The sequence below is a fragment of the Rattus norvegicus genome, chromosome 18 (assembly GCF_036323735.1).
Source record: "Rattus norvegicus strain BN/NHsdMcwi chromosome 18, GRCr8, whole genome shotgun sequence".
Taxonomy (NCBI): domain Eukaryota; kingdom Metazoa; phylum Chordata; class Mammalia; order Rodentia; family Muridae; genus Rattus; species Rattus norvegicus.
In genome coordinates, this window is record NC_086036.1 from 26,569,535 (window position 1) to 26,592,570 (window position 23,036).

General features: G+C 47.1%; 1 protein-coding gene across 1 annotated transcript in view; it reads right to left on the reverse strand.

The window, feature by feature from the left end:
- Nucleotides 1-2,417: 2,417 nt before the first annotated feature.
- Gfra3 (GDNF family receptor alpha 3) overlaps nucleotides 2,418-23,036 on the reverse strand; it is a 28,274-nt gene continuing 7,655 nt past the window's right edge. The window contains exons 3-8 of the mRNA NM_053398.1: nucleotides 16,875-16,967; nucleotides 8,607-8,919; nucleotides 4,205-4,308; nucleotides 3,938-4,072; nucleotides 3,487-3,575; nucleotides 2,418-3,302 (exon numbers count right to left, since the gene is read on the reverse strand). Of these exons, the coding sequence (NP_445850.1) occupies nucleotides 3,213-3,302; nucleotides 3,487-3,575; nucleotides 3,938-4,072; nucleotides 4,205-4,308; nucleotides 8,607-8,919; nucleotides 16,875-16,967 (824 nt within the window). The 3' untranslated portion in view covers nucleotides 2,418-3,212. The remainder of the gene's footprint in view (nucleotides 3,303-3,486; nucleotides 3,576-3,937; nucleotides 4,073-4,204; nucleotides 4,309-8,606; nucleotides 8,920-16,874; nucleotides 16,968-23,036) is intronic.

Sequence of the window (23,036 nt, forward strand, 5' to 3'; positions counted from 1 at the left end):
CTGGGGTTTGGTTTCCCAAATAGTGGCTCACATCTGCTTACAACTCTAATTCCAGGAATCTGGCCTCTTCAACCTCAGTAGTACCAGGCAGGCATGTGGTGCACATGTAGACTATGCACTCAGACATATGAAATAAAATACTTTTTTTTTTTTTGTTTTGTTTTTTTCCGAGCTGGGGACCGAATCCAGGGCCTTGCGCTTCCTAGGCAAGCGCTCTACCACTGAGCTAAATCCCCAACCCCCAAAATACTTCTAAGTAGAGACAAACAGCAACAAAAACAACGGCTGGGATTTGCCTCAGTGCTAGAGTACTTACTTACCCAGCACAGAAGAGTCTCTAGGCTCAATCTTCAGCATTGCACACACACACACTCACACACACACACTCACACTCATATAAACACGCGTCCACACACATGCACACACACACTCACACACTCACACTCACGCATACACACACACGCACACTCACACTCACACACACACACGTGCGCGCGCACGTACACACACACACTCACACTCCTATATCAGAGATAAATGGGAAGTGCTCCTCCCGCTTGAATCTGATTCATTTCCACAGGAAGTTTTATAGGAGTTTAATCCTCATTGTGAGGTTTTCAGAAAGTGGAGGCCAGGCATGGTGATGCACACCTGTCCCAGGATTCAGAAGGCAGAGGCAGGAGGATCTCTGGAAGTTCAAAGTCAAAATCAACCTGGTCCATATAATGGATTCCAGGACAGCTAGGTCTGCATACTGAGACTCTGTGTCGCCCCCTGTCCCCCCAAAAGAAAGTGGAAACAATCCAACTTTGGTATTTAGAGGTGGGGCCTTTGAAAGGTGATTAGATGAATGATTGAATATTGGTGACAGGGGGAAGGTGTGTGTGTGTGTGTGTGTGTGTGTGTGTGTGTGTGTGTGTGTGTGTGAGAGAGAGAGAGAGAGAGAGAGAGAGAGAGGGCACTAGTGATCAACAAAACACCTGCAATCCTAGCACACAGGAGGCTGAAGCAGGAGGATTGTTAGGACTTCGTTGCCAGTCTGGGTTACATAGTGAGCTTCAAACCAGCCTGTGTCACAGTGTGAGGTTCTGTCTCAAATAAAATAAGACACAAACATACATAGTTCTGCACAACAATAACCCCAGCACTTGGGAGGCGGAGGCAGGAGGATCAGGAGTTCCAGGTCATCCTCAGGTATATTCTGAACTTAAGGCCTCCTGGGCTATGTGAGACCCTGTCTTAGATGTTTTTCTACTGCTGAGACGAGACTCCAGGGCTAAGGCAACTTTCAGAAGAAAGGGTTTATTGGAGGCTTGCTTACCATTTCAGAGAGTGAGTCTGCAACCATCTTGGCACGGAGCAGGGCAGCAGCAGGCAGGGGCGCTGGAGCACTAGCTGAGAGCTTACATCTGATCTCAAGTAGGAGGCAGAGATAACTGAAGGGAATGGTGTGAGCTACTGAAAGCTCAAAACCCAGCCCGCAGTGTCACACATCCTAATCCTTCTTGAACAGCTCCACCAATGGGGACTGAGCATTCAAATGTATGAGCCTACAGGACCATTCTCATTTAAACCACCACAGATCCCAGCTCAAAAGCAAACCAAAGGCATGGTAGTACATGCTTTTTTGGTCCTAGCACTCAGGAGGCAGAGGCAGGGGGACCTCTGAGTTCAAGGCCAACTTGGTCTAGAGATTGAGCTCTATGACAGTTGACAATGCAGAGAAACACTGTCAAAAACAACAGCAAAACAGAACAAAAATTATATAAATTTATGGGGGGCATTTCAGAGATTAAGTACATACAAACTAGTATGGCTTTTGTGTTTTTGGGGGGAGCCCTTCATACTTAAACCACAACCCAGTGGGGCTGAAAGGTTGGCCCATCAGTTAAGGGGACTTGTTGCTCTTGCAGAGGACCTGGGATTGGTATATATACACAAACATAAACTTTAAACTACAACAGAGGGTTTAAATGAATCAGTATAAGCTCAATAAATGCGGGTTATAATTTCTTTTTGCTGTATTTATCATACCACACCCTGTTGGTTTTTCCTTGTCTTCTCTGTGTCTCTACTCTTGTGTATGAGAAGTTCGAGACCTGCTAGCTCAGAACCTCTTCTATCCCGCGCAGTGTCTTACAGAGACAGGGCTGACTTGATGCCCTGTGAAAGAGTGAATGGAGGAAAGAGCAAACTCACAGCTCTATAAATATATCTTCAACTACTCTGCATGGGTAGATATTCCTTTCCTCCAGTAGGATTAAATTCCCTGAGAGCAAGGAACAGCCTCTGCTTCCTTCTGGACATATTACAATCTGGAACAGACCAGTAACGTGCGGGTCCAATAACTGTTGTGGTGGGTTAACACACATTCCCTCCTCCAGCTACAGCGACAGAGTCAAGGCGGGATCCCAGAATCACTTAGAACTGGGACAAACACCATCTTTTATTTTTACTATTCTTCCAGCTCTGACAAGAGAGGCGAGAGATTTGCCTGAAGTCACACAGCACTTAGCAGTAGGGTTACTGGGTCTCTTCCTCACCCGGTTAGTCCCCTTGTATCTGTAACATACCACTACTTCTGTAAAAACTTACCATTTAAGGAAATGGGTAAAGACCAAAGTCTTAAGTCAAAATGTTTAATCATGACCTGAGGGACTGGGGGACATGGAGACAGTGCTAGGAGTTAAGCAAGACTCAAAGGCTTTTAGCTCTTCTTGCCCAAGTGTTCAGGATGGCCTGGCAGACATGACAGGAGGTCTTCACCTTCCATTCAGAAGGACGTGGGGTTGGACCACCAGCCTTCCTCACAAAGGGACCATCTTTCTCAGCTGCCTCAGAACCCTCAGCCTGCCTTCCTGGAGAAGGCAACCAGGAATGAGTGAGTCATTAGCCCTGGGTGGTCCTGGGAAACAGGAAGAAGGGCTGGAGGTGGGAAGCTAATCACCACCACAATATACAGCCAAACTGGAGTACAAGGTCCTAGGGAGGAGCAGCCCAAGCAGGAGTAAGTAGGAGAGGTTTGAAAGCTGGCCGCTCAGGATTCTGAACGGTCACAGCCCTCGCTTCTTCCAAGACCTCATCTGGAGCAGACAGGATGTGCAGTGAGCCTGGTTGCATCTTCTTCCAGAGGCCAGCATTTTCTCTCCCATCACAGGCTGCAAGTCGGTCTGGGTGTGGTGGAGAGGACAAAGGACCCTGAGGGAGCCCAGTTACCAGAGGGTCTGCAGCAGAATCAAGGTAAGGATGAAGAAAGACAGAACGGGTAGCCTGAGCTGGGGCCTCAGAGCAGGGCTGCTGTTCTGTGGAAGAAGTGGAATAGTGTCAGCTCGGAGGACATCCGGTCAGCATGTCCCCTTCTCACGCCGTGACGTGAGATTTCCAGATCCCACGATATGACAACCCTCCTACCTTGTCTCTCCCTTTGCTTGGTTTGAATTCTCCAAGCAGAACAGCAAAAGCTTGAGGTGACAGAGGAAGCCCTACCTGCTGCTGCATCACAGAAAAAGTAGAGTCCGCCCAGTCCTGGGAGAAGAGTTGTCTGTGGAAACGCATTTTAGCCGCAATGGCCTCCACTAAGTAGAGGAGAAAAAGAAGATTGGAACAAGGTGTCAGGGCGCTTCTCAGACTCCCAAGGCAAGGAGGGGAACACCAAGGATCCCTGGGATACAGTGAGAGTGGATACTGACTCAATCTGCCTGCTACTTCAAGTTCTTGGGGCTTAGAGAAGTTGAGCAAGTAGCATGAGGTTACTCTGGGAGGCGGAGAAGTGGCAGAAGGGAGAAAGGTTCAGGCTGCAGGGATGGAGGGCTAGGCCCAGAAGAGGGATGCACAACTGAGGAGATGGAGGGGCCCATGGGGACGGCTTAGCTGGCTACTCCTCTCTCTGACAGTAGATGACCTGGTACAGGGAATGGGTGTAGGGGAGCATACGCACTGAGGCAGGGGTTCTGGGAGAAGGACTTTTCCAGCTGTTCACACTCGTCCTGCAGGTTGCCACTGCCTCGGCAGGTACAGCCTAAGGCAACAGTAGTGTTGACCTTGCTGATGAAGTTTGGGGTCATGGCAGTCCCTGTTGGGGGAAGGGAGGGGCTGTCAAGGGCTAGACAAAGTCCAACTCCAGCCGCCACCTCAGGACTGTACCATCCTGGGTTCTGTCTCAGCTGACTGGTCTATTGACTCTCTACACATTCCCCAGCCTCACCAATTAGCCCCAGGTATGCCCGCAGACATCTGGACTGCTCAGTTGCACAAGTCCCGAGGATGTCCATAGGGTGGCAGTGGGTCTGGAAGTCCATCAGGCGTGATCTGGAAGAAAGGAGGTTTCCAGGGTCCCCACCGAGGATCTGGACTTCACCAGTCCTTCAGCTGGCCACGCCTGTCTTCGTGCCAGCTCCTCCTCTTCCTTCAGCTACCCCCGCACAGTTCTGTTAGCGCTGCCGCCGCTCTACAGACCACCCCTATGTTTGTGAGTTCCTCATCTCTAGTTACATGATCTCAAACAGCCTTTTCCGAGTCTCCCTGACCATGAAACAGAGAACAGCAGGACCAGGCTGACTTTCAGGAAGAAGAGCATCAAGATTGCACATATGGCGTTCAGCACAGCACCTGGCCCACATTCAGTGTTTAGTGAATGCAAGATCCTGTGATCATTAACATTCATCCTATATTAGGTAGATAATATAAATCATCATTATATTAGGTAAACTGGTTTCTCTTCCGGTCGCTGTGAGAAAATAACCCAACAAAGCAATTGAGGGAAGAAGGGGTTTACTTTAGCTCACAATTCCAGGTTCTAATCCAGCCTAACCCATGGCAGCAGAAACTGTGACTCACAGAGGTTAGCTGTATTCACCATGCACAGGAGGGAGAGGTGAACTCAAGCTTGCTTGGACTTGGATCACTCTCATTTTATACAGCCCAGGACCCCAAGCCTAGGGAAGACTCACAATGGGGGGGGGGTCCTCCCATTACTGTAATTAAATATAATCCCCAGGGCTGGAGAGAAGCCTCAGCAGCTAAGAGCATTAGCTGCTTTGCTAGAGGACAGGGATTCTTAACACCACATGGTGGCTCACAACCATGTGTAACCCCAGTCCCAGAGGGTAAAATGCCCTTTCTGGCTCCAAACATATACACGGTACACATACATACATGCAGTCAGATGAAATACATATAAAATCAAAATAAGTAAATCCTTAAAGCAAGCAAGCAAGCAAACACAGCCACCTTATCATATCAGTTATCTTTAGGTGCTAAAATTATGAGTATGCCCTTCTGTATATATTTCTCCAGTTTAAATTACATTTTGTCTTGGGCTAAATTAATTGTTTACTTCTCTATTGCTCACGTTCAACTGGGAGCACCTTAAAGGCAGGGCTGGCGTTTTACTCGTTTTAAAATGTGTAAGATAGTAATGGCTGCTAGAACTGGGAGGGCAGAATGGGTAACCACTAAGCCACGATCCTGTCCCCTAAAGCCAACTTAGAAATCTGACTCCAGCCAGACACACAGAAGCAGACACATCTATGAGTTTGAGGCTAGACTGGTCTACATAGAAGTTCCAGGTCAGCAAGCCTGCATAGAAAGGTCCCATCTCAAAAAAAAAAAAAAAAATTAAAGAAAAGAATAGGAAAAAGAAAGCAGATCTTCTACCTAAAAACCTGGAATTCACTGTTTCACTTCTTTCTTCTGTTTTGCTCATTTGTAAACTGAAGAGGATACAAAATAGTAAAAGCAACTGTCTTACAGGTTTCCTGTGAGGCACAGACAAGTGAATGCTAGGTATTTAAAACAGCATCAAGTCCTTAAGGAATGGCTGGAAATGTTAGTGTTGTTATTGAGAGCTCCCAGTACAGGCTTTAAAACAAAGATGTACTGACTTCGTGTATGGGTGTTTGCCTGCCTGTATGTATGTGCACCGCTTGTGTGCCCTGGGCCTGTGGAGGTCAGAATCTGGAGTTGGATGCCCTGGACCTGGAGTTACAGACGATTGGGAGCCATCATACGGGAAGTGAATTCAGCCTCTAGAGCCTCAGGTCTCTCTACATCTAGACATCTCCCCAGCACCTAACCTGGGACTTAAGTGAGGGCTGTCTGACTTTGAGACATCTCACCCTGTCTAGCGGGAAGTGATGCACAGATCTCAGTGACAGAATGCTGAGTGATGTGTTAGCATATGTATTTCTGCATTTTTATTACATATATCAATCGTGCATTGAGGCGGGCTCGCAATGACATTCCCATTACACCTCTAATTTTGTCTTCAGGCAATCTTGCTATGTTTTCAAGACGGTCCTAAATTTCCTCCTGCCTCGGGCTTCTAAAGTTCTATCCAGTTTTCTTCAAAAACTAGGATGACAAACCGACCCCGTGGGATTCTGGTCAGAGTTACATTGCTCAGAGGGCCAAGTGAGGAGGACGGACCATGAGCTCAGTGAATGCCGTGCTTGTTAAGAATTTGATTTTAGCGGTCAAGAGTGGTTCCCAGCAACCACATGGCTCATAACCATCTGTTAATGGGATCCAGTGCCCTCTTCTGTACTCACAAATATAAAATAAATAAATAAATCTTTAAAAAAAATAAAAGAACTTTATTCTGATTTATTTTCATTTTTTTTGAGCTCCCATTGGCCTCAAGTTCAGAATATATATGAGGACTTTTTAAATTCCCGATCTTTTCCCCTTGACTTTCAAACGGTGAGAGTTGAGATGCACACCGATATCCAGGCTGGGAGTTTTATTTCTTTTTAAATTTTTAGCATTGTTACTTGTTTTGGTGTTTGAGACAGGGTTTCTCTGTGTAGCCCTGACTGGCCTGGAACTCAGAGATCTGCCTGCTTCTGCCTCCCAAGTGCTGGGATTAAAGGCGTGTGCCACTGTGCCCAGCCTTCAGTTTTAATTTTTAGTTAATTTTTTGCCTTATTTACACAAATGGGGGCGTTTGGGGCGTCACCATGTGTATGTGTATGTGTATGTTAGCATTCCTTCTAGGCTCTACCTCACAGTTACCTGGCAACAGGTATGTCTGGCTTACCTTAAAGATTTATTTATTTATTTTATATATAGCATTCTGCCTGCATATGTGACTGCAGGCCAGAAGAGGGCACCAGATCCCATTACAGATGGTTGTGAGCCACTATGTGGTTGCTGGGAATTGAACTCATGACCTCTGGAAGAGCAGTCAGTGCTCTTTTTTTTTTTTTTTTTTGGTTCTTTTTTTTTGGAGCTGGGGACCGAACCCAGGGCCTTGCGCTTCCTAGGCAAGCGCTCTACCACTGAGCTAAATCCCCAACCCCAGTCAGTGCTCTTAAACGCTGAGCCATCTCTCCAGCCCCTGGCTTACCTTGAAAGGGGCTGTTTGGCCCTTGCACTCTTACTCTCTGCCCCGCTCTCCCTGACCCCTTTTCTCCCTCTCTCCCTTTCTCCTTACCCCCAGCCTCTCTTCTTCTCTCCTCTTCTTTCTCTCTCCCTCTCTCTATCTCTACTTCCTTTCCAACTCCCCTCCCCACACCCTAAATAAACTCTATTCTATACTATACTGTCCTGTGGCTGGTCTCTCAGGGGTAAGGAATGCCTCAGCGTGGGCCCGCAGAGGCACCCAGTCCCCCACACCATACCTGGCTCTATCAAGCATATCCTTGGCTCTTTTTCTTTTTCTTTCTTTCTTTTTTTATAAAACACAACAGTGGGGATGAGTACACAGATTTCTGGAGTTTGTCTCACATTCCCCCTTGTTGAGACAGAGTCTTGTTTCTGTAGCTGCCTACTTCTGGCTGTCCCCAAAGGTTTTGAGGATTCTCCTGTCTTTGCCTCCAGCCCTAGGACTACTGGGGTTACAGAAGCAAACCAGCGTCTCCTAGCAAAAGGCAGACACAGGCAGAGGTCTGAGTGTGAGGCTAGCCTGGGCTATGTTGTCTCACAAAAAGAAAAACAACAAAAAGAAAAAGAAAGGAAGAAAGAACACAGAGTTTCTGGAGCCATCGAGATAAGGTCACTATCACCAAGAACCCTGAAGACCTAGTTCTCTTCCTCTCTGTCCACAGCCTTCTCAGTGGAAGAAGTGAGTTGACCTTTGACCTCCACAGGTGCACTCTTACTCTCGGGGGCCCGGGCCTACCCCACCTCCTTCACCCCACTAAATGAATGAATAAGTGCAGAGGGCTTTGTTTTTGCCAGGGTCTCATGTTGTGGTCCTGGATGGTGTGGAACTCACGAGGTTGACCAAGCATTTAGAAGGTAGGGGAAGAGGATCAGAAGAGTTCAGGACTATGTGAGACCTCGTCTAAAAACAGAAAATATAGTGAAATAAAATAGTATCGTGGCCAAAAGGGGTGGGGCATCTTAATACCCCCCCCCCACACACACACACATACACACTCAGGAAACTGAGGGGAAAGCTTAGGCCACATAATATAGTGGACACCCTGTGCTGCAGGAAGGAAGGAGGGGGCAGGAGGGTGAGTTTCACAAAGTATCTTAGGAGAAACAGCTAATGGGCTCAGGGTTCCGTGGGGAATCAGATCCAGCCTTTGCAGAAGGACAGCCAGACCCAGATGCAGAGGTTTGCCGCATCCCTGCCCATCTCGCCCACCCTCACGGGGCACCTGCACAGAGGGTCCGCACGGCAGAAGCTCCGAAGATCTAGGCAGTTGGGGGCCACAGACGGGAGGGCGCAACTGGGGGCGATGGTGTTGCGCCGGCGCTCCCCACAGCCCGCATCTTCGGGTGCACAGGGACACAGCAGCAGGCCCTGAGCGTGGGACTCTGCCGCCTTCTCGAAGAAGGAGCGCAGCTGAGCTAGGCAGAGGTGGCGCTGGCAGCGGATCCCTGAGCACGCCTCCCCGTAGGCCTTTCGGAGGCGGTCGCACTTGTCGTTAAGAGTACACAGCATAGCAAATTTGAGGCAGAGGTCGGAGTCTGTGGGGAGAATAGCACCAGTCACCAAGCAGAGTCTCACTAGGAAACCGAGCAAGCCCCTGATGTGACAAGTTGTTGAGGTGGCAGAGAGGAAGGATTGTCCTGGATTAAGCCATTCCTACCTAACACGTCTCTCAGAAATTCTATCTGCTTCCCTGACTTCATCTTGTCTGGTAAAATCACCACCACCACCACCATCATCACCATCCACATACATCTAACACATCTGGCATGCAGGCAGCTGGCAGCTCAGAAAACCAAAACGGGTTCCGGGAGCCTATGCAGTGAGACCTGATGGTGGGAATCACAACTCAGAAGTTCTGCAATATTCCAGGGAACTTCCCAACTACTAAACACGCACATGACCAAATTCTACCTTCTAATCTGTTCAGGGTTTTATTTGATTGTTTCGTTTATTTGTTTTGGAGGGGAGTATTTTTTTTAAATTGTGTTTGTGTGTTAAACGTGTGAGTGTATGTGTAAGTGTGAGTGTGTGTTGGGCGTGTGTGAGTGTATGCACGTGATGCTTGCTATGAAGTGGTGTGGAGGCTGGAGTATATCTTGAGCGAGTTGGCTCTCTTCCTCTAGCATCTGGGTCCCAGGAGGTCAGGCTTGGCAGCAAGAGCCTCACCCTCCGAGCCATCTCATTTGTCTGCCATTTGTGCAGACAGGGACTCATGTAACCCAGACCGGCCTTGAACTTCTTCTTTTTTTAATTTTTTCCTTTTCTTTTTTTTTTTCTTTCTTTTTTTTTTTTTTTTTTTTTTTTTTTTGGTTCTTTTTTTCGGAGCTGGGGACTGAACCCAGGGTCTACTACTGAGCTAAATCCCCAGCCCCTATTTTTTCCTTTTCTTTTTTTCGGAGCTGAGGACCGAACCCAGGGCCTTGCGCTTGCTAGGCAAGCGCTCTACCCCTGAGCTAAATCCCCAACCCCCGTCTTTACGTGTTTTAAACATGTTTTGTACATGCTGTGCACACACCCCTGAGCTACAGCCCCATGCTTCTGATGATAGTTCAATTAACAGACTATTCCAACAATCAACCAACCCAGAATATTCCAGTAGCTGTGGTTTTAACAGGCTATTTACCGATTCTTCCTAACAGTTCACCATGTATAAATATATGGGGTTTCCTTCAAAATACCAATTCTAATATACATAATTGACAATACTCTTAAGCGGCGTCTGGTGATGCTGGTATGTCATTTTCACCCAGGCACAGGAATGTACTCAGATAATTCCAGCCTTTGGATGAAGAAGACTATGGAACAAGACTTCCAGGTCAATCTGGACTATATATCCAGACCCTGTCACAAAAAGTCAGAAAAAATCTTAAAATCTAGTGCCTGTATGTATTTTGTTTTTAGATCGGCAGCTCAGGCTGGTCCAGGATTCACACTGTAGCTGAGGATGACCCTAAACTCCTGACCAGCTTGCCTCTACTTCTCAAGAACTCGGACTCTCATGTTCTCAAGAACGTGGACCACCACACCCAGCTGGGCACTATGCATTCTCTCTCAATTGGTTCACAGCCTTATTGTCCTAGGGAAAATGCATCTCCCCCCTTGCTGGACTGATGGCTCCCACCCTGAGTGACCCCTGTGGGGAATGAAGCACTTGCTTCTTTTATTCTGCCCAACACTTCACCCACCCCATTAGAATGGTTGATAAGAAGCAATTTCATAGTCCTTAGGGACTTTTGAAAAACAACTTTACTGGCCACCTCCAATGTGGTAAATATTCCATTTCAGTGTGTTTTCACCATTACTGCTCCCACACACCCTTTCTGAAGACCAGGGCCTAAGAGGCTCTGGAGGTTTCTCCTAGCGATGGTTGCTTTTTGATGACTCCTGTGAAAGTGGACCACACACCAGAGCTCAGACGTCCATCCTAATGCAGCAGACCAGAAACTTCCCTTAAAGCCCCCTCAGTCTGTGTTCTGCCAAGGACCAGCCTTGGCTTGGAGAGAGGCTTCTGAGAGAAGGATGTCTGGGAACATTGAGAACAAAGGACTCAAAATGGAATTGTGAGTCCAAGCTGGCAGACTAGGTTCTGCCTGAGACAGCTTTCCAACGTGCTTTCTCTCTGATCTGCTTTCTCTGGATATCTCTAGACAGCTCTCTCTTTCTCTCTCTCTCTCTCTCTCTCTCTCTCTCTCTCTCTGACCCCCCAACCCCACCCCTCTCCTGCTCAGGACAGTTCTGAGCAGTTCTCTCTTGCTATTCTAAACATTTCTCTGGACAGCTCATCTCTTGCAGATCATAACCCAGTCCTTTATTTTACATATCGATCCAGACACTGACTCCAGGTTCCCTTTGGATTATCCTGTGGATCAGCAAACCATGGCCCAGCCCTTTGATTCTCAGTAGACAGCAAGCACATTTAAACACTGCACAGAAATTACCATCTCAACCAAGCCTTGGCCTAACCTTGCTCTGTCTCCGACTAACCCTGCACTCAGGAATCTGCCTGCCCTTGTAAGCAAAAACAAAAACCTTAGCTGGATGGGATCTCCTGAGATCCCGAAATCTCTTTTTCTCCTTAGTATCTTTCTGACAAGTTGGTCCACAGGGGAGATCTCCAGAAAAGGCAGAACACAGAGAGAGTAATCTAGAAAGCTGTCTCCATCAGAGCATAGTCCATCAGCTTGGACCCACCATTTGACTTAGGGCCCTTTGTTTTCACTGCTCCCAGATCCCCCTTGTCTCAGAAGCCCCTCTCCAAGCTGAGGCTCAAACAGTGACAGGGAGAGGGTAGGTAACTATATCGGGCAAGTTTAGTTTGGAATGGATTTCACTTAGGGTGCTGTAACACCCCTCTGCCATGTAACATAGAGTTGGGCAAAGGAACGAAGACTTGGTAAATAAACACAAAATTAAAAAAGCAGAGAAATAGATGTTAAGGTTTTAAAACAAGCAGTTACTAAGAAAAATGTCAAGCTGCACTCAAGGCTTTTGCAAGATTTCTCTGAGTTTATACAGAAGGTTAATCCATTGTTCCCTGCAGAAGAGCCAAGGATCCCTGACACATAGTGAAAGGTTGGTAAAGACCTTCACAAGTGGATACAAACCCACAGCCTGAAGAAATGCCCACATGCTCTCTCCTAGGGCAGCTCAGGTGAGCGAGCCTCAGGGACGGAGGTGGTTGGTGATCTGCCTCACCCCAGCCCTGCCTCGGTGGAATCGGCTTGCTCCGATTGATCGCCACCAGCCCCCTTGATGCTGGAGGCTTCACAAGCTTATCTTCCTATTTCTGAAAGTGGAACCGAATGGGAAGAGCCCTCCCCACCACCCCCCTTCCCGACAGTGCTTTAGGTTCAGAGGATTTGGTCTCCATCATAACAAGAAGTGGCCTCCTCTCTTGATAAGCGCTACCGGACACCACAGGACTGGCGGCAGGCAGCAGTGGCTTGCCTCTCAGGACAATTTTTGTTGTGGAAAATGAAGTATGAGGAGGAGGTCAGAAAAGAATTGTTCTTCAGGAGAAGAAAATGGGGACATGACATATCAGGTACTGACTGGAACCGGGGCATTTTTGGACCCTAAGGCACAATTAAGAATAGTAAAAGAAAATTTGGTTATCTCAACCCTTGCTATTACTGCCTGGAGGAAGGTACCCTCTTCTGGGTCACAAACCTTGGCAGAGAAGAGTCTTATGCTGATTTTGTGGCTCGTCTCCTAATGAGGAGGTAGCAAGTGTACTGTTGAGACAATTAGCTTGCAGGAACTCCAGTGAAACCTGCAGAGACCTGCTTGGGCCTACAGGGTGTTCTGGAAATATTACAGGTTTCGTCCGCTTCTGTGCTGACTTTATACCCTTGCTGGTGTGAAGTCTTGCAATGGTGACAGCTTTCCAGGGGCGTCCCATTTCAAAGGGGACCTAAAAGTAAAGCCCCAAGCTCTGGCCTTTGTTTCAACCGTGGACAGCCTGGGCGCATCAGCCACTAATAACCTCACAGGCAAAGCAGAAAAGAACCAGTGCAGAGCGCTATGGGCCGAGCAGGTGCTGCCCCTACAGTTATGGCCAGAAACGTTACCATTGGCAGAGAGAATGTACATCTAAATTTCACAAAAATAACATGCCACTTCCCATTAAAGGGAATTGTCCTCAGAGGGGAAACTTTCAGAGGGTCCAGTCTCAGGCCCCAAATAATGGGTCCAGCATGAATCCTTTTGCTCCAGTCGACCAAGGATGTCAGTTGACTCCCTATGTCGGGCTACCCCAGTGAGCGCAGGATTCGACCTCAGTTCTACGGCCTCAGTCATATTAACTCACGATTCTCCACCAGTGACCATGCCAACATGGGGCACTTGGTCCATCGCCCACAGGCACAGTAAAGCTAATTTTAGGCAGAAGCACAATCTCCCTACAAGGGATACATGTAATTCCAAGAGTCGTTGATTCTGAGTACACAAGAGAAATAAAAATCATGTTCCAGTTGCCCGCAAAAAATACTACAGATTCATGCAGGATGGAGGGATGTTCAAATGTTGTTGCCAGTATGTGAGAGGGGTCAGTCACACAAACTCAGGTTCAAGGAATCTAGTGTTTTCGGTGGGAGAGGTAAAGAAAACCAGACCTTTTAAGGTGACAACAATAAATGGACAAGTTGTCCAGGCCCTTTTGGATACCAGAGCAATGTCTCTTGCGTAGTTGGCAAAGACTGGCCTGCAGTTTGGCCCCATTACATCTTCTCCCTCCACACTCAATGGTGTGGACAAACCTCCAGTGCTGCCCAAAGCCCATTTTGCTTTGGGAGGAGCAAGAAAATAGAGGAACTATCCAGCCCTATGTGCTACCTACCCTCCCTGCCCTTCACACTGTGGGGTCAGTCAAACCCGAGCTATCCTGCTGAGTCCTTCAGATCCTGTAGTGTAGCAGATGCTAAGATGGGCTTTGATCCTCACAGAGGCCCTGGCAAAAGGCAACAGCACACTCATGCCCATTGAGCCACAACAAAGAAAATCTAGGGAAGGAGCTAAGTGTCCCCGACCCCTCCTCGGAGAGGAGAGCCACCGGGTGAGTCTGACTCTTCCCTCCCTGCTCTACTTCCCAGGGCTTGCAGAGGGTGGCACAACCTGCCACTCCCTGAGCTGTGAGACATGCAGCCAAAGGACACACGGGGAAAACAGGACCTGCTCAGCACAGCCGTGCCAGCAGCTGGAGAAGTAGCCAGAGCAAGCCAGGGCAGAGCCGGCCCCTTCCCCACCCTGAGGACACAGGTGACATCTGTGTGGCAAGGACAGGCAAGGCAGAGAACAGAGGGGGAGCAATGTCAACTTGGAACAACACCTCTCATCCAAAACTTAAAAAGTGGCACTTTTGGGGCTGGGGATTTAGCTCAGTGGTAGAGCGCTTACCTAGGAAGCGCAAGGCCCTGGGTTCGATCCCCAGCTCCGAAAAAAAGAACCAAAAAAAAAAAAAAAAAAAAAAGTGGCACTTTTTTTTTTGTCTAAAATTTGTTGAAATGCTTGTTTTTCCCTGGTAACAGAAACACCTGAAACAATGTTTGTGCCTTTTAACCCAAAACTGCTTAAAATTTTTTCAATTGGTTTAAAATTTCTTTTGAGCTTCAGAAAATCATATTGGACATGGAGGGGAAAAAAAAAACATGGTAACGGAAAGGGATTTATCTTTTTTAGACTTAAATTTTTTTTTAAATAAACTTCAAGGACTCCACTCAAATCTACCTCCCTCCCACAGGCCAAATTGACTACATTAATAACCATTACTTAATCCGTTACTAATAAAATAACAGTATCTACTTAAGCCAGTTTCTTTTTCACAGACAAGTTGTTTCTGCTTATCCCAGATACATAATTAACATGGTCGCTTCTTCCTCAGCTAGGTCCTCTTCCTTCAGCAGGTGAGATAAATATCCCAGCTTCCCTCTGCTTTCCTTAATGCAGGTGACTTTCCCCTTAAAGGATTCCTTCCAGGGCCAAGATTCCCTTAACACCCTAGCCTCTTTTCTAGACCTATAATGACAGACCACGGATACACTGCCAATCGCGCTGTTACAGGCTTCACATGCACATTGGCACCCCCCTCTCCACCACGCAGTGACTATGCCACAGGTCTCTCGCTCTGAGGAAAGGAGGCTACGATCAGTCATCAAGAGCAATACGGACAGACGGACGGACGGAGATCTCCAACTGTCCTGATGGAAAGTCTCAATCGCCTGCAGCTCGCTGGCCAGGAGAGACCCACACTGCATGCATAAAGAGACAGCCAGAGCTTGGTATACTCTGGGCTGGGTCTCACCCATGATGCTATATTTTCTCAGGGGAGATTGCTCTTCTCAGCTAGATTTGTTTATAGAGGCTTTGCATAGGGATCCCTTGGCTCTCAAGAGATCTAAAAGATTTGTTGCAGCCTTGATATTGGGGACCACAGCCTTAATAGGTTTACTTTATTCACTACATCATCGGTTAGAGAGTCACATTGCACATCATTTAGATCAGTTATGTAAAACTGAGTCAATAGCATCCATGATCCAGGAGACGACTGACAGGGGACTGACTCCAGGGTAGGCTTAATGCTGTACAGGAAGCAGTCCTATTTGTGGGAAGTCAAATTCAAAACATTAAGGTCAGGCTCTCAGTGCAGTGCCATTCACTGTTCTGCTCACTGGGTCTATGTAACCCCCTTGGAGTATAACACCTCTGAGATGCCTGGTTTAGTTCAGTCTCACTTAAAGGGGCTTTGGAACAATTCTAATTGAGCTTTGATATGGATTCCCTACATCACAGGATCATGGGTATTAATAGCTCTAGATTGGGTTCACCTCCAAAGAGGGGGAGATGTTGGGTCTGACATGGCCTTGGTGGGGGTAGAATGACAGGGTTTCTGCCCCTGGGACAGGGCCAGCAGGCGTGGGCCTCCATGATGGTTTCTGTAGGAAGAAGGCTTGTTTGTATAATAATATACATATTTTTACATTTCTTCTTTAAGGAATGTCCTCTTTTTTTTTTTTTTTTTTTTTTTGAGCTGAGGACCGAACCCAGGGCCTTGTGCTTTCTAGGCAAGCGCTCTACCACTGAGCTAAATCCCCAGCCCCTAGGAATGTCCTCCTTGTTAATAACTCCATGATGGTCAGAAACAGCAGGAGTCTGGGAGGCGAAGATGCGGCTAATGTCTCAGCAAAATGGTAACCACTGGTACCATCTAGACAGCCCTTAAACTCTAAAAACACAAGCTCAAGAGTATAGAATTTCTCAACTATGCAAAAATAAGGGTACAATGTGAACTATGAGGAGCTTCACGAATCTGCACTGTGAGCCCACACGTCAGAAAGAAGTGAAGGAAGGCAACGGCGATTTAGAGACCAGTGATCACACGCAGGAGACCCCAGCTAAGGTTTTTGCTTTTGCTTACAAGGGCAGGCAGATTCCTGAGTGCAGGGTTAGCCTGGGACAGAGCAAGGTTAGACCTAGGCTTGGTAGAGACAGTAATTTCTGTGCAGTGTTTAAATGTGCTTGCTGTCTACTGAGAATCAAAGGGCTGGGCCTTGAGTTGCTGATCCACAGGATAATCCAAAGGGAACCTGGAGTCAGTGTCTGGATCGATATGTAAAATAAAGGACTGGGCTTATGATCTGCAAGAGATGAGCTGTCCAGAGAAATGTTTAGAATAGCAAGAGAGAACTGCTCAGAACTGTCCTGAGCAGAAAATAGAGTGAGAGAGCTGTCTGGAGATCTCCAGAGAGAGCAGAACACAGAGAGAAAGCAGGCTGGAAAGCTGTCTCAGGCAGAACCTAGTCTGCCAGCTTGGACCCACAATTCAACTGTGAGTCCTTTGTTTTCACTGCTCCCAAATCCCCCCTTTCTCAGAAGCCCCTTCTCTAAGCCAAGGCTAGTCCTTGGCAGTGCTCCCACCCCGCGCCCTTCCCTCAGAGCCCTTCCTTCAGAGCCCAGCCCAGCCTCCCTTCCCCCAGCCTCGGCTAGTCCTCCGCACCTGGTTTGAGCATGCTCAGCTTGCTGAGATTCATTTTCCAGGGTTTGCTGGTCACTGTGTCTTCATAGGGTGAGACGTCCAACTCGTAGTCACCTAGAGAGGATAGGGGGGTGTGTGAATGCCAAGGACAAGGACCTTGGAAGGGGAGCAGGGGACCTGAACCTGCTGAGTCAGACTTTAACACATTGTACAGCAAAAGAAAAGATACAGGTTCTCCTTACCTACAGCTGCACACCATGTAGAGATGGGAATCTAAAGTCCACACGCACATGCACACACACATATGCACATACATACACATACACACAGGCACACACACACACAGGCACACACACATGCACACAGACACACACATATATACACACAGGCACACACACATGCACACAGACACACACATATATGCACACAGGCACACACACACATGCACACAGGCACATCTGCACACATATGCACACACACATGCACACAGGCACACACGCACGTCATTTCATCTCTCCTATAAGACTTTGAGTTGGTAAGAAGAAACAGGATGGGGGGTTAAGTGACTTGCTTTGATTCACAGCTTAACAAGGAGAACTGGGCTAGGCTTGGTACTGCATGCCTTTCACCATAGTGCTCTGGGACAAGATCAGCACATCTATGAATGAGAGGCCAGCCTGGTTTATATACTACATTGCATGCCCACAAGAGCTTAAGAGCAAGACTCTGTCTCAAAGAAAAGGGGTGGGACTATAGGTGGGCTATAAAAAATCTACACCCATTCAGAATGAGTGCTCCTAAGTATACACGTTGCCTGTGGGCACACAATCAGGCAAGGAGATGCTCTCTCTTACCATTAGAGAGGAGGCAGAACGGATTATGTTCTAGACCTAACAACTGCCATGGAGACACGTGATATAGCACAAAAATGGAAGTGAGTGAGGCCAGGGACTGAGTTGGACCAAAAGTAGAAAAACCAGAGGAAGAAAAGCCACAGTGACCTTATGGCTAACACATTTCTCCCAGTCACCCCTTGGGACTCTAGGCTCCTACCGGGGATATAATTAGGTTATAAGCATGGCCAGTGCTCAATAAATGCTAATTAATACATTAATTCTAATTAATAAGTCAAATAAATAATAATAAATCTAAATCAATCAGACTGGAAAAAAGATGTGGGCTTGCTGGGTGTCACCCACGAGGCCTTTGTAAATGCGCATCTTGAGGACTGGAGGAACATGGGTGATGTCACATAAACTGAAGAGGATGGGCTTTAAGACAGGAAGACCTGGGAGCTCCTAAAAGGCAAGCAGGAGGTTGAAGAACCCAGAAACGTCTCAACAAAAGATCAAAAAGAGAAGTGATTGGGGTGAGGAATGGAAAGCAGGAAGTAGGAATGATGGTGATGTCACTTCCAGTGACTGCCCTCTCACCCAAGCCTATGGGAGTATTACACCTCCCACCTGTTGCCATGGTACTACTGTCTTAGAGTTTTACTGCTGTGAACAGACACCATGACCAAGGCAACTCTTTTTTTTTTTTTTTTTTTTTTTTTTTTTCGGAGCTGGGGACCGAACCCAGGGCCTTGCGCTTGCTAGGCAAGCGCTCTACCACTGAGCTAAATCCCCAACCCCGACCAAGGCAACTCTTATACTGGGACAACATTTAGTTGGGGCTGGCTTACAGCTTCAGAAGTTCAGTCCATTATCATCATGGCAGGAGCATGGCAGTGTCCAGACGGGCATGGTGCTGGAGACGGAGCTGAGAGTTCTGCATCTTGATCCAACTACAGCTCTGAAAAGACTGACTTTTCCCACCCTGGACGGAGCTTAAGTTGTAGGCCCTAAAGCCCACCCCCATGGTGATTCACTTCCTCCAAGGAGGCCACACCTCCTAATAGTAGCCCTTCCCATGGGCCAAGCACATTCAAACACCACAACTTCCAAGTCACCTGTGAGACGATATACTCAGTCCACTGGTGTCAGACTTGGCCATGTCTCTTACTTTGGCCAATGGAGTTTAGGCAAGAATGATGTCAATCACACAGGAGCATAAGTTTTTTTTTTTTTAACTTTATTTATTTATTTATTTATTATGTATACATCATACGGCTTTCTGCCCTGCATGTATGCCTGCAGGCCAGAAGAGGGCACCAGACCTGATTATAGATGGTTGTGAGCCACCATGTGGTTGCTGGGAATTGAACTCAGGACCTCTGGAAGAGCAGACAGTGCTCTTAACCTCTGAGCCATCTCTCCAGCCCCAGGAGCATAAGTTTTAAGAACCATTTCATGTCTCTGGTGCTCCTCTTTTCTCTCTACCAGTCTAGATCCTCCATGAGGACCAAAGGTAGAACAAAGTCAGTGGTTGGAAAGCTGGCATCAGATGTGACAGGTGAGCAAGAAATACATTTTCCTTTTCAAAAGCTGGTAGTCTGGGGAGTGCTGTGGGAGGACTGAGGTCTCAATGCTCCCATAACAAGGGCAAGGCCCTGGGTTAAATCCCTAGATCCAGAAAAGGGGGAAAAATTTCAACTAGGGGGAGAAAATGAAATTGAATGTACTTAGTATCTAGAAAGAGATTTCTAGGTAGTAACATTTAAAAAGGGTATGGCTTTGCTTTGTGATTGGGCAGTGGGAGGTAAAGAGGCTGTTACTTAGGCTGAAGGACAACAGTCCCCATACAAAGGCAAAGCTCTTGGTAACATTGTTACCTGCAGTGACTGGGAAAATGATACAGGAGGAAGACTATGTATGCGCTTGTACTTTTGGGGAAGAAGCTGAGACAAAGAAGTTTATTGTTGTGTATTGGTTGTTATTGGCTGTGACTGGCAAGTCTTACAAGACTAATAGAGGCTCAGAAAAGAATTGTCCAGTTTGGTCTAAAGGTAGAGAACGAGCCACTTGGCTAAAGCAAAAGAATTGCTTAAGCCCAGGCCTGGGCAACATAGTGCAATCTCATCTCCAATAACAAGAACAATAATAATCGAACCTTGGTCAATTAAAAGTGCTCACAGTGCAGGCGTGAGAATCTGAGCTCCGATTACCAGCAGCACATTAAAAGCTGGGCATGGGAGCCGTGGCAGGGCTGCAGTATAGAGATAGGCAGATCAGTGGGGTGTGTCTAGCCACATCATTCAGATTTAGGAAGAGACCCTTCTCTCAAAACATAAAGTAGAGAGAGATAGGGGAAGATAATCTGACATCACCACTGGCCCAATGGCCTCCAAACACACAGTGCACACACACTCACATACATATACTCACACACACATGCACAAATGCTAGCCTCCAAACACTCACACCATATATACACACACATACATACACACACTCACATACATACAGTCACACACACATACACATACACATACCAACACATACACTCACACATACTCACCTACACTCACACTCACATACATACAGTCACACATGCACACAACTGTTGGCCTCCAAACATGCGCCCCACCATATATGTACACACATTCATAAACACACTCATACATACACTCATACCATCATATATACATATCACACATACAGACACATGATTGCTGGCCTCCAAATATACACATACACACACCATATATATATATACACACATGCATATACACACTCATAAACATCACATATACATACATACACATCATACACCATATACCATATACACACACATACACACACACACTCACACACACATGATCACTGGCCTCCAAACATACACATACACACCTACAGGATTAAGAGATGCCAGTTTCTCTCCGATTCAGCCATAGGATGAATATAAGGCTGGGAAGGGTTCAGAGTTATAAGGTTGGTGATAACCCAACAGGGAAGAACAAGTCAAACCTTATGGGTACCCTGCCACTCACTGGGATCTCAAGTGGAAGGGGAAGCAGTAAATCCTGCCAGTTGGACAAATATAACCAAAAAATAAATAAATAAAGAGCTTAGAGCAATGATTCTCCCATGGAGGTCTGACAAGGGCAGGAGACATTTTTGTTTTTTGTTTTTGTTTTGTTTCTTGTTTTTGAGAGAGAGTATTTCTCTGTGTAGCATTGGCTGTCCTGGAACTCATACTGTAGACCAGGTTGGCCTTGAACTCACGGAGTTGCAGTTGTCTCCATAGCGCTAGGATTAAAGGCATATGCCATCACACCACCACACGGCTAAGGCAAGGAACTTTTACTTAGGTCCAGAAGGAGATACATATTTTAAATTGTGGGAAAGGCTACTGGGCTCATGAGATGGCAGAAATCAAAAATATAAAAAGCAATTATGTGTTGTTCAGCCAAGAGCTACCAACCCATATTAAAAGAGACTGTGAGACAAAATCCCCAACATCCTTCAGGGAGGAAGCAGGCCGAGAATACTGCTCAGTCCCCAAGGAGGCTGCAGTCTCTAGTGTCCATTTTAACCATGGCCAAAGAGAATAATAGAAAAGCAAGAACCTGGCAGAGGGCTGGGCCAAGAGCCCTAGAGAACAATGGAGCGGGCAACTCCACTGCGAGCGAAGGGAGCAACTCCTCATCCAGGAAAGAGGCTGTGAGTCGCGTGTGCTGGTGCCTTCTATCCCTTTCTTCAAAAGTTACTTGTGTCTCAATTCTGTTCCTTACCATGGGCATGGAAGGCAGGTGACTTGCCTTTTCGATTTGTGGGTTTCTAGATCAAGAGAAGCCCGATGCAGACCCAGCCAAGAAATTTCCATGAGCTCTCAGCACTCAAAGGTTGAGGGCAGGAGGACCACAGGTCTGAGACCAGTCTGAGCTTGACCCTTGGGCAAAAACATAATTGTCCAGGTGCCAGACATGGTGTCGGATCCCCAGAGCTGGAGTTACAGTCCTGAGTTTCCTCCCGAGTACTAGGAATTGAACCCAGGTCCTCCAAAAAAGCAGTCACTGCTCTTAACTGCTGAGCCAACTCCGCATCCCCACCCTTTTTTTGGAGACAAGACATCAAGCCGCCTGGGGCCCATCAAGCACTTTCAGCCATCTGGCCAACACACCCCAGGGGCCTGTCTATTGAATTACAAATATCATTTGCCTGTTTGTTTGTTTTTTTTAAATGTGGGCTCTGAGACCAAACTTAGGTCTTCATGTTCCTGTGGTTTCCTGAGCCCTTTTCAGTTCTTTTGATTGGAGTTTTTATTTTGTTGTTTGAGACAGGGTCTCACTGGCATAGGCTATCCTCAAATGTGTGGGGAATCCGCCTTCCCCAGTCTCTGACGCTGGGATTACAAGCCTATCCGTGCTCATCAGTGGGGTGTGTTTAGTCAAATCGTGACAATGGCAATCTTTTTTGTTATCACAACATAGTCCATTAAAAGCTGACTAGTAAACCAAGCAGTGGTGGCACTGCCTTTAATCCTAGCACTAGGGAGGCAGAGGCAGGTGGATCTCTAAGTTCGAGGCCAGCCTGGTCTACAGAGTGAGTTCTAAGACAGCCAGGACTATCCAAAGGAACCCTGTCCTGAAAAACCAAAAGTTGATTAATTAATTAGTTTTTAATTACAAAGCTGGGGGTTGGGGATTTAGCTCAGTGGTAGAGCGCTTGCCTAGGAAGCGCAAGGCCCTGGGTTCGGTCCCCAGCTCCGGAAAAAAAAAAAATTACAAAGCTGACCAGTAGAGACAGGGGCCTATGAAAGGAGACAGACGTGAATCTTCGGTTTGCTCCATGTGCCTCCCTCCCCTCTGCCTGTCTCCTGACTGGTTAGTGATAGTCTTTCTGTTAGACTGTAATGACTACTTCCTGCTCTCTCTGAACCAGTCGATTCTGGTTTTCTGAACCTATTATGAGTTAACCTCTTTCCTCGTTTTCTCTCAGTATCCTATTCAGGAACTCCTCAGGCCAGGCCTCTCCCTGGTTTAGAAGACAAAGACACGACACAGGTAAGAAAAGCGGAGCCAGCATCATGGCTCAGCAGGTGAGAGCACTCACCAGCAAGCCGGACAGCCTGCGTCTGATTCACAGAACCCACAAGGTAGAGGAAGAGAACCAATTCCACAAAACTGTCTTCCAACCTCCACATGCTCACCCTGGCATGCACATAAAAACACATCTGCACACATGAATAAATAGATAAATTTCTGAGACAGGGTTTCCCCACATAGCCCTGACTGTGGACCAGGCTGGCCTTGAACTCAGAGACTTGTCTGCCTCTGCATCCCGACTGACAGGATTGAAG